At 36.9% G+C, this 12,917-nt stretch overlaps 1 protein-coding gene across 1 annotated transcript in view; it reads left to right on the top strand.

Moving 5' to 3' along the window:
- The first annotated feature begins 5,711 nt into the window (after positions 1 to 5,711).
- LOC134654566 (synaptotagmin-10-like) overlaps positions 5,712 to 12,917 on the top strand; it is a 101,692-nt gene continuing 94,486 nt past the window's right edge. Inside the window, exon 1 of the mRNA XM_063510032.1 lies at positions 5,712 to 6,210. Coding sequence (XP_063366102.1) covers positions 6,096 to 6,210 — 115 coding nt within the window. The 5' untranslated portion in view covers positions 5,712 to 6,095. The remainder of the gene's footprint in view (positions 6,211 to 12,917) is intronic.

The raw sequence follows: 12,917 nt of genomic DNA on the forward strand, positions 1-12,917 counted from the left end.
CCAACACGTAGAGGCCCTTTGGAGAGTTTTAATGTCATGTAGAACGCCTGCTGGGACCCGTTTACAGGTGCAACAATAGACACCCATGAACCGGTCTCAGCAGGCATTGGGACTATTGTAGAAAAAAGTGAACAGAATACCGGTCTATGGATTGAAGTTTGGTTGTACTATGAGACTGGGCTATTGCAAAGACGACACCTGCCATAATTATTATTATTTTTTTATTATTATTATTTGTATCTCCTTTTTTGGGATCACGGGCCTATAAATCCCGGTCTTTTGATAGGCTTGCGTGGGGATATAGATCCAACACGTAGAGTCCCTTTGGAGAGTTTTAATGTCATGTAGAACGCCTGCTGGGACCCGTTTACAGGTGCAACAATAGACACCCATGAACCGGTCTCAGCAGGCATTGGGACTATTGTAGAAAAAAGTGAACAGAATACCGGTCTATGGATTGAAGTTTGGTTGGACTATGAGACTGGGCTATTGCAAAGACTTACGGACACCTGCCATAACAAGGTTTACACAAGTTATCGAGGCAGGTGGTGACTTGCCGCGCACTAGATGGGCCCCTGAAACTGCCGTCGCGAAGACGACCAGGGGCAACATCGGTGTGAGCGGCTCAGGGGTGTCGAGAGGTGTACACCGCTTTCTACCCAGTGACTTAAACAGATATTATTATTATTATTTATTTTTGGTGGTTTATTATTTATGACATGGTTTTTTTTTATTACACAAATTGACTAAGCCCCACGGTAAGCTCAAGAAAGCTTGTGTTGTGGGTACTCAGACAACGATATATATAATATACAAATACTTAAATACATAGAAAACAACCATGACTCAGGAACAAATATCATCACACAAATAAATGCCCTTACTGGGATTCGAACCCAGGACCGCGGCTTCACTGGCAGGGTCACTACCCACTAGGCCAGACCGGTCGTCACAATACGTTGACATTTATTTTTTCTGGGGCATAATAATAACAAATAATAATTGATAATTTTAACAAATATTTACCATTTATATATACCTACCTAAATTTTTAAATGATTGTAGTTTTCATTATTAATTACATTTTGTACTGAAAAATATTCCTAAAAATTATTTGCTAATGTAGTTTTGAACCATCCTGTATATTTATGCACGTGGGGCAAATGCCCCTATTCGCGCCTCAACAAATAAGTAATATAACTCGGAAAGGAAAGTAAAGCTTACAATGCAATGTTGTTAAGATATAGTCAGCAACAGAAGTTGCTAAGCGGGCGAGGTGTTCAAAATTACCTTGACACGCTCTTATTCTCTTAACAATAAAGTCGCGTCAAGATCATTTTGAACACCTCGCCCGCTTAGCAACTTATGCTGCTGACTGTACCACGAGGTTTGCCTCTCGCCTCAGAAAAAAGACGTACGAGCCATACATTTCGAGCAATTTTCCGACGTTAAGTATATTATAGTTTGCGACTCGAGTTACAAACTCAAATAACACCCTCATTACGGGACGTCACGTATTTAGGACGAGTTCTACGGGAATTTTTCAAGCTAATATCAACTGTAACGTATTTAAGACTATGTTTGAATTGAAATGGCAAAGAAACAGTAGCAAAAGCGCGCGTGCTTGAACCATTTTTTGTTTGTGCGCGTATTTTAAGTGTAACTGTAACTAGGATTCTAAGAAAACGATGCACCTAACAATGTACCTACAACATAAGCCTTATTGAGCTTACTGTGGGACTTATGGCACTATTCATAAACGGCTGCTAACTTAACCTCTCAGATCCCAGTGGCTCCAATAGGAGTCGGAATTGTATGGATTTGAGAGGTCCTGGGAAATGAGGGGTTAATCAGTTGATGATCGTCGTTTGTCCCTATCTGTCGTTATGTTATAGAGAGGGACAAACGATAATTATCAGCTGATTAACTTAGCAGACGTTTATAAATAACGCCGTTAGTCAATTTGTGTAATAATTACTCGAATTGGTGTGCATGTTTAACACAGGACGCCTATAATAAAAACCGGCCAAGTGCGAGTCGGACTCGCGCACGGAGGGTTCCGCACCATCAATAAAAAATAGAGCAAAAAATCGTCTTTGTTGTATGGGAGCCCCCTTAAATATTTATTTTATTTTATTTTTAGTATTTGTTGTTATAGCGGCAACAGAGATACAACATTTGTAAAAATTTCAACTGTCTAGCTATCGCGGTTCATGAGACGTTCACGGACGGACGGACAGCGAAGTCTTAGTAATAGGGTCCCGTTTTTTACCCTTTGGGTACGGAACTCTAATAAAGTACCACATTGTGAACGTGGGACACTAGACAAAGTTGCAGGCTGTTACTCAATTTAGCCTTAACGACTTGATGGATTTAGGAAATATGTATCAGCATGTTATGCTTTGGCCTAGTTCGCTAACTATTGCACGATAACGGTAATCGACGCATACAACGCGTATGTATATGTTATGTACATTATTGTACATACCCAAAGTCATATAAGAGGTCCGCGTAGTTTTAAATTAAGATTTACACCCATTCATTCTTGCCTTTCGCTATTATGTGAATCATGTATATTCTTTATGGTAAGTAGGTAGGTACCTATATTAAATTCGTTTCAGTTTGCCTCTCTGATCTTCCAACCGAGATTTTTAAGGTCTAGTTTCCCGACCTTAATTGGAATTAGTCCGGTTTTCTCAAGATATTTTCCTTCGCCGTAAAGCGACTGGTAAATAATACATGATATTTCGTACATACGTTCCAAAAAAAAACATTGATACTTAATAAGCCAGGGTTAGAACCCGTGACAGCCGCGACCGCCGCGCCGCACTGAAACTTGGACAGGCTTGGCCCACTCCGCGATTTCGTCGCTTTGCTACAGGTAGCGAAAAGTACACCCGTTCCACACCAATTTTGGGGAAAGCCATAAGCCGCGCCTGGCGCTGTCGCCACCTAGCGGCCATATCTGTGCTGATCGTAACAGATGCGTTTTGTTAGAGAGTGAGTCTTCTGTACCTAGTATTATTTATTCTGTGACTTGGACACCGTTACCGCCATTATCGTACAAAAGCGTTACAAACTTTTTTAGCATGAGTTAAAAAGATTATGCGACTTTCCTGTGAATATCATATAATAAACGGACTTTTAATGCCTAATTTCCGTACTCCTTATCGGCATGTTAAATTTGTATGACGAAAAATGTATCCAAATACTCCAAATCCTTAACATTTGTGACGTGCACAGTCCACCCAAAAATGACGAGGTTGTGACCGCAATATCAGCGAGTTTGAGCTTACTTTAAATGCCCTTCATTTTAATGGTATATCATTTAGTTAAATAGGTTAGCGTAAAATACTTTAATCACCGCCTGCCTCCCGGCCGCAGTATCGAGTTTCGGCGGTCCCGGGGCAAACGGCCGAACCCGATACGAGCAGACGACTTTTTAACAAGGGCACGCTGTTTAGTCTGTCATTACTTTAAGATTAATTAATATATTACGGGAAAAACCACAGAACATTATTAAAGAGGTTAGAATGGCTATCGCGCGCAGTTAGTATAGGAACCGGTGTCGCCGCTCGTTCCTCTCCACATTTACTAACACTCGCGCAACGGTAGTAAAAACTTGTGTGCCTGGTGAATGGATACGCCTCCTATAGACAGATTTGATGTCTGGCTTCTTAATCAGGTTATTGTGGCGCAAAAAGGCATGTTTACTTCGTTTTCGGTCAGCGCGGGCGAGTAGCATGCGAGCGTTTGCTCAAAACCGTCGGCGACACGTACCCTGGTCGCATCGCCATTCTAGTGGGAAAAACTATAATTATAATAATAAATAAATAAGAGGGTGGTTGGCGGCAACATGCAGTGCGTGACCCATGTGGCTTATGATCGCACAGTATGGAGACGGAGCACACACGGTCGTGATTCTCAGCAATGAGGGACCGAGGAAGAAGAAGAAGACACGCCACAAACGGAAACGGAAAATGGTCCGGACATTTGGGAAGCGTGCGTGGAGCCGAAGCCAACACGTAGATGCTTTTGTGACACTAATGAGATGTACATAAGGGGCACATTTAACCTTGAGAACGAACACGAAACGGCCAGCTAAGGCAAGCCAGAGGCAGAGGAACCTAGTATTAGGTATACATATAGTAAAAATTGATCTTGAAATCCCCATGAACTATGTCCTATATATGTCGGAGATAACACATAAATATAACCCGAGACTTATCTATATACTTCTAAGTCTAGTACGGACACAGAATAAATAATAGTACTAAGTACAGAAGACTCACTCTCTAACAAAACGCGTCTGTTACGATCAGCACAGATATGGCCGCTAGGTGGCGACAGCGCCACGCGCGGCTTATGGCTTTCCCCAAAATTGGGGCCGAACGGATGTACTTTTAGCTACCTGTAGCAAAGCGACGAAATCGGGGAGTGAGACACGCCTGGTACGGAGTAGTCTAAAGTATCACACCCGATAAGCGAAACGAATAGCCTCTCTGAGCACTTAGGGCATAGATTGATCGTAAGTTTGTCTCAAATTTTTTGTGAATTTTCGTGTGTTAGATTACTAGGTACAATATGACCCAAATTCATAAACACACAAAACTGTCCTGGATCTTAACAAGTTATTAAGAAGTATCCGACTTTTTTGTTTTGCGAGCTATTTTTGGTGGCGTTTCAATGAAATGGAAACCATGTTTGAAGCAAAATAGCCTAGGTACATTAAAACTAATCAGTAAGACAACTCTTTCAAAGTATGACGAATACCTACATATAAAAATCTAGATATTTTGACGTGATAACGTCTTATAAATCGATGAACACCGGTAGCATGCACGAAAAAGTGTCACGTTGTGGACAGATGTCCATGGTAACGTTGTGGACAGATCTCCATGGTAACGTTACGGCCACGTCGATAGTAATTCAATTCAATTCATAAATAAAAGTATGCAATTTTTCATCAATGTTTTCCTATGACTTTACCACGCAAAATTATCGTCCGTAAACCTACTTTACAGACAACCATATTTTTTTATACAGTCGTTATGGTATTCCCCAAATGTAGAAGCGTGGTTCATGTAGGTTGATGTTGACAATGAAAATGTTGTGTGTAGAAATGTAGATGATATAAAAGGGCAATGAACTTGATTTATCTAAGCAAATCCCATACGATTTGTTGAGTTAGATGAAGGGCGGATTCTTTTAGTTCTTAGTGAGATTAAATTAAAGTGAAATTCCTTTAGAGTTTCTCTTCTAAGACTAAGCTTTTAATATTAAACACAAAATAAACCACTCTATGACGTTCCATCCTTTAAAAAGTTCGCTGATCTAAATATCATCAAGTTTTCATATTTTTAGTTTCGTTTCACCCAGCAACCATAATTTTTGAATAAAATGCTTGTGTTTTAATTATACTTGTGCTTGTGTTATGTACTTGTACTACCATATTTTTTAAAGTTCAAAGACAAATAAATTAGTTAACGAAAATAATAATAGTTTTTTTTTCTGTAAAAATAAATTGAAAATAATGAATTAGAGGTCTAGGTCACGACGATAACGTACTTCAGATATAAGTATATTTATTCAAACGATTTTGTTTTAAACAATATTCGTAAGTAAATGTTTCTTCTTGCATGAAAACATTACTACATCTCAGCAGCTAATAAATATTTCAGGCGAAAACATTTTCTTGACTGTGTAAAAACTTCAGCGACCCGAAAAGTTCGCTCAAATAAGCATTTAAAATGCACAATTCCATTTCACGTTCGTTATCGGTCGATACAAACAGTAATGTCAATGCCAAAGCGTGTCCAGCGATATCATCTGACGTACTATGTCAGCCAGTTTACGAAGGAACACGATATTCAAGGATATACACGTATAAATATATTTCACTTGTTTCTGTATTCGATACCGATGAAACACTGTTGTAGAAAACTTTCCAGCTCTTTTACGTTTAATATAATCAGTGAAGGATGGACGATTCGAGATGTAGTAGTGATGTCGAGAGCGAATTCGAATAGGGGTTGTCAGCAGTGTAGTAAGGGTGCGTTGGGAAAGCTTCACTCGCGCCCAGACCGCCGGCCGATATGGGCGTTTCGAGACACGGGAGCACCGCGGTCCCGGCCGAGCACGAGCTCGCGCGAGCGCGTCGACCCCACCTGTTGATCGTCGACGACTCGAGGGAGACGCGTGCTAACGAAGGTTAGTGCGTTCTTTTTTCGAACTTTACGTGGTTTGTGCTAACGAAGGTTAGTGCGTTCTTTTTTCGAACTATACGTGGTTTTCTTTCTGGGAAAATTATACTGTATTTTTATTTAAGAAGGATTTTTATAATAAAATTATTGAAGAATTTTAAATTTTTTGCGTTAAAAATAGAGTGATGTTTAAGTTCGTTGTGAGGTAAAATCGCATAGATCTATGTAGATGACTTTGATTTATCAAAACTACGTAATTGTTCTACGGTTTTGATAGAAAAAATGCTCAAACAAATAGAAAAAAAATCGAATTATTCTGAAAGTTATGTTTTCCGCGGTGACTTCGAAAATCTATAAGAAGCAATATTTTTAACACAATGAAAACTAATATCAACAAAGTTTGCATATCTGCGTTGCTTAAAATATTACAAAAGCCCAAAATAAATAGGTAACAAAGTCCTTTTGGCAACCGTTTTATTTCAAGGTCGTGCAAAATTAAAATACTTTGTTTTACATAGTAATTTTGTTGCAAAAGAACTATTAATCGTGTAACGTTGAGCTAACAACATTTTCTCTCTTTGTAAGTTAATGCTTGAAGGCATGTTTAAGCATTTATAAATTGGTTGTCTGTTACACAAGGGATGTTAAATTAACCCAGACCTTCGCTGGAATCGTTCCTTTTTTAATAGTACCTAATATTTTTACAGGACGTAAGAGATAACGGTTGGCGTTTGTTATTTATATGGTTTCCGCCAGTTTCAGATTGTTCTCAGTTTATTCTACGTGTTTTGTTACGATTACACGTTTTGTTTTTAAATATTCGTGCAGTGTTGGGTGATTCAATTTAATTTAATTCTTTATTTTCATTAGACGATACAGAATTGTGTTTGGACGAGTTAAATTTGTTGTTTCATAGGTGAGTGACGCTTTTGTTAAAAAATATAAACAAGTAATAACTGATATGTTTAGTGTTTAAATACGTATTACCACCGTATTAGGTGTTGTCTACCGTAGTTTAAATTAAGTGCTAATTTGTATGTCATGTTCTCTTTCATATTGGTTAGCAATAAATAATATTTGTATTGTATTGTAGGCATATTTATTCCACTATACTATATATAGCATCGAAACGACTATGTCGAAGGTGGTATACTTTTTATATTTATACATTGGCCGAAAATAACTTCATTTTTACTGACTCCGAGGTTCTAAATGATAATAAAAGCTGGGTTTCAGTTAATATACTTTTCTGATAATAAAAGTGATTACATATTAAGCTTTTATATGCGGACTACTCTTATAAAAAAAAAGCCGAACAGTGCCCTAGTAAATAACCGGCCTTAATCCGGAACACAACAGTTAAACAACAACAACACAACAACATTAATTAATAAATATCTGGGAGACCGAGCTTTGCTCGGAAAACATATTAAAACTCGAAAATGCGCGTTTTCCCAGAGATAAGACCTAGCTAGATCAATTTTTCGCCCCCGGAAATCCCCATATAGCAAATTTCATCGAAATCGTTAGAGCCGTTTCCGAGATCCTAAAAATATATATACCTATCTACATTGGTGTAAATAAATATACAAGAATTGCTCGTTTAAAGGTGTATGATTAAAAAGTAATTCTCAAGTCAAACAAGTTAACTTTCCTTGTACAAGGTGGAATGTAATGAAATCGATTGTTTTAATAAAATTATTAATCCCTCGGGCACGAATTAAGAGCCAACAGGAGTGGTCATTTCTCCATACAAACGTACTCGACTGTTTCCTCCGTGGGTTTTGAAGCTAGAGCAATGATTTTTTTAACACAGATTAATATTGTCAATATCTGTGTCGGACCGTTTTGCTTTTTTTGATATTTTTGTTTTTTAAGGCGCTAGAGCCCTTCAAAAATGGCCTAATTGACTAGGCCACAATGAGAGGCGTGGTATTCAAAACTGATATCAATTAGCCAAAAAAGCAAAACGGTCCGACACAGATAATTTCATAATCATTTAGATTTCCAAATTTGGTTACGATTGGTTAAGTTTTGGAGGAGGCAACAGTCGAGTACGAAACCTCGATATTTGAGATTTTTACGCAGGATTTTTCGCCTTGTCCTTATCGCACTAGTTTTAGGAGCCGCTTCCGTTAGCGAGACGGGTATATTTACCTAAAATATTTAAATCTCAGCTCCTGTTGGCTCTTAATTTCGCTTCAACTTCTTCTTCAACAGGCTTCTGTTTAATATCTCCTTGCTCATTTTCAAAAGAACATATGTTCTGTAAAAACCATAGTAACTTATGTCTTTTAAGGATTTTAGGTTAAATTTAAATGGCATATGCTGGCTGAAAAATGATGGCATAGCCTATATGACCTTACTAAATTGAGTTGCTGTTTTATAAAACTATGTCCTATTGCTTTTAATACCGTAATGACGAATCAGTATTAAAGTGATATATACCTACAATAAAGTACTGTATTTAGGACGCGTATTTTTTTTTTTGGATTTTTGGTTCGAGTATATACTAGTGTGTGGAAAAATAAGAAACAATGTAAAAATTAAACCTAGAAATGCTTTCTAATTAAAGGTTAACAATAGATAGTAAATTATAAAGGGAGATATTATTATTCATTGTCGGTTGATATAACTATCCTTGTCAGTAGGATCTTTCAATGAATTATACCAGCTTGTATTTAGATAGGTATCTTTTGAGCGATATAATAAACATGACCCGGAACTGCATTGTTTGTACAGTCGTGATCAGATATATTTACACACTTGTATTTAATTTAGCTTCACTGCGTAGTGCTTAAAATATTTATTTATTTGTTTGATTGCTTCAAATCTTGTAATTTAAAAATAAACCACTTCCTGATGAATACCAAAATTTGAACCATGCATATAAATACAACATAATCGTCTGCCAATTCCATGATTTATTTAGCAATTAATTTGAACTCTATTTCTATTTTCATTCGGTTTGATTTCGTGCCGTACCTATCATATCCGTAGTGATACAGTCATGTTTCATATCCCGAGGAATGGAATGATAGCATGCCGGCACGTGTTTCCACGGTTGCTGGTATTTAATACGAACACGAATCATTTTCATTTGGAGAGGACTAAGCTGGTTGAAACTCTATTTGCGTCGTTCGAGCGCTATATAGGTACAGTCAGCAGGCGGGTACAGTAAGCATCAGAAATGCCATTTCACGTGATGTTGAATAAAAAAATTCTATGTCTATGTCTATGTCTACATGGTAAAGGAGAGGCGTAAATATAATTTAAGCGGATGAAAATGTAATAAAAACTATGCAATAAACAAATTTATGTGGTTGAATAACTTAATTAATTTAAATATTTATTTATAGGTACTAATTCTGTAATAATTAAGTAGATAATAATTAATAAGTACCTATGTTACTACCTAACTCTATCATTTTGATTTGGCGTACGGTGTAGGTACTTATCAGTAATTTTAAATATTATTGTTTAGAAAATAATAATTGTAAAATAATAAATTAGGTATGATTGTTTAGAAAATAATGATAATTTAATTTGTTCAAGTATTTGCAAGTAACCTACAGTAAAGCGGAATTCATAATTAGAATTAAGCTGGCTATAGCTTTTAAAATCGCACATACTCGTAATAATTCACGGAAGACCGAAGCACGTGTAGCATACCTTATTAATTTAATTAAGGGGTGCCAGTCCAATAATGACAACGGTAAAAATTGTTTGTATTCGTTTATTTACTTCAATCTTCACAATATATATGATACCGTAAGATTGTGAACCCGTTAGTTTATAATCTAACGTAGGTTAGGTTAGGTTAGATTATACCGTCAGTTTATAATGTAACTAGCGAGATTATAATATGACGAGTGTTTATAATTTTACGGTGGCATATACAAAAGGTGGATTTAATGTGTAAAAGAATTCAGATTTAATGATCACATTACCGAACTATACATTAATAAACTGACAAAATAAATCCACTTAGCTATTGTCTTATTCATTTATTTATATATTTAAATAACTTAACTGCAAAAATACAGTTTAAAATTCGCATAGGCAGTATTTGTCCGGAGCACTGGCACACATTGTATAGACGTATTAGTTCGCAATTTGCAATGCGACTGCAGAAATTCAACTTAAGTCCGTGTTGTAGTTCAGTTACTGGTCGTTTATCCCTTTATAGGGCAAGGGTTTTTGTATTTTTTTCTTGTAAATTTTTTTTTGTGCTATAGATTGGCGATGAGGCTTGAATTGAGGATTTTTTTGAGCTTTGCCCGCTAAAGGGTTATAGTCCAGCCTTGCTTTAAGACGAAACAGGAGCTGAGATTTAAATATTTTAGGTAAATATACCCGTCTCGCTAACGGAAGCGGCTCCTAAAACTAGTGCGATAAGGACAAGGTGAAAAATCCTGCGTAAAAATCTCAAAAATCGAGGTTTCGTACTCGACTGTTTCATCCTCCAAAACTTAACCAATCGTAACCAATATTGGAAATCTAAATGATTATGAAATTATCTGTGTCGGACCGTTTTGCTTTTTTGGCTAATTGATATCAGTTTTGAATACCACGCCTCTCATTGCGGCATAGTCAATTAGGCCATTTTGGGCATTTTTTGAGGGGCTCTAGCGCCTTAAAAAACATAAAATATAAAAAAAAGCAAAACGGTCCGACACAGATATTGACAATATTAATCTGTGTTGAAAAAATCATTGCTCTAGCTTCAAAACCCACGGAGGAAACAGTCGAGTACGTTTGTATGGAGAAATGACCACTCCTGTTGGCTTTTAACTAGCGGTGTATCAGTTCACTGTAACACCGGTTTCAAGTTTGTACTAGTTGAAAGTATGTTGGGATTTTTGAACAATAATACGATTGTTTGTCACGTGAGCATTTGCTGTTAGGTTAGGTTAGGTTTAGGTATATTCGTTCTAAGTATTCGTATGTAAAAAAAAGCGGCCAAGTGCGAGTCGGACTCGCCCATGAAGGGTTCCGTATTTAGGCGATTTATGACGTATTAAAAAAAAACTACTTGCTAGATCTCGTTCAAACCAACTTTCGGTGGAAGTTTACATGATCATATATTTTTTTTAGTTTTATCATTCTCTTATTTTAGAAGTTAGGGGGGGGGGGGGACACATTTTACCACTTTGGAAGTGTCTCTCGCGCAAACTATTCAGTTTAGAAAAAAATGATATTAGAAACCTCAATATCATTTTTGAAGACCTATCCATAGATACCCCACACGTATGGGTTTGATGAAAAAAAAAATTTTGAGTTTCAGTTCGAAGTATGGGGAACCCCAAAAATTTATTGTTTTTTTTCTATTTTTGTGTGAAAATCTTAATGCGGTTCACAGAATACATCTACTTACCAAGTTTCAACAGTATAGTTCTTATAGTTTCGGAGAAAAGTGGCTGTGACATACGGACGGACAGACAGACGGACAGACAGACAGACATGACGAATCTATAAGGGTTCCGTTTTTTGCCATTTGGCTACGGAACCCTAACAAGCATCGCAGTAGGTACGCATGAATAGCCAGAATAACTAAGTTTAAATCGCTTTACTACGGCGTCGGACTTACTTTTTAATAAAACACATTGTACAAGGCTGGCCGATAAATACGTTGAAAAAGACTTTTTAGGAATATTTTTCTTACTAACACGTCTTTTACAAAATGTCGTTAAAAATTCAAACTACAATCATTAAACTAAAACATAACGTTATCTTCAAAATATTCTTCTTTGACTTTATTACTCAAACGCAAACGTTTTTTTTTATAATTATCATAATATTATCATAATCATTAACAATGCCGCATATCAAATATACATAAATAATTTTGGGTCAACCCAACCTGTATACCTCATACCTATTGGCAGTTCGCACTGCGACCATATAAATCCCATTTAAGTTGGTATTGTAGTTGAGTTACGGTCCGTTCGCGGCCCGGGCTCACGCTAATTAGCGTCCGTGAGTCCCTAGAGCGCAGACAACGGGTACCCGTTGTACGAGAACCTATATCTATAGTTTGGCATACAAATTTTCGTATCGTCATAAGTATCTAGATCTAATATTTCACGTACATATCTTAGAGTTCGAATCAGGCCGTAATCTATTCGGTTTCGACTTTTTTCCAACGTGGTTCCCATTTTTAAGGATTCAAGCACGTTTGATATGCATGGACACGTACAAAAATGCGAAGCACACACCTACATATTGGTTACACATATCGTATAAGGAGTTATACCGGCATGTATTTTTTATAATATTCAATTCAAGAACCTGTTGTTTTGCAGCTAAATAAATCCGATATTTGTTGAATATTTTCAAATCTTTCCATACCGGATAAATGTATAATTAATCAATCAATCATATAGTTATCCGGTAATATCTATCGAGTTATTATAATACCTACAATATTGATGATTGCGAACCCCAATGTATGCATGCGATCTGTCAATTAAGCCATTTAGGCCAAATTAGTAGGCTCTTGATTAGAAAATTGAAATTAGTAGACGTGATTCCCGGAATACTGATAAGTCATCATTATCAATACGTCATGATATTACCGGTCCTATTATCATCATTAGACGAAACTATTCGCTATGTGCACGACTGGTGCTGCCCTCATTTTGTCGGACTTTCTACGTTAATTCTTATGGAGTAAAATTAGTTCAAGCGGCTGCCGCTAGTACTAATGTCGGA

Source organism: Cydia amplana, chromosome 15 (assembly GCF_948474715.1).
Source record: "Cydia amplana chromosome 15, ilCydAmpl1.1, whole genome shotgun sequence".
In the NCBI taxonomy this organism is placed as follows: domain Eukaryota; kingdom Metazoa; phylum Arthropoda; class Insecta; order Lepidoptera; family Tortricidae; genus Cydia; species Cydia amplana.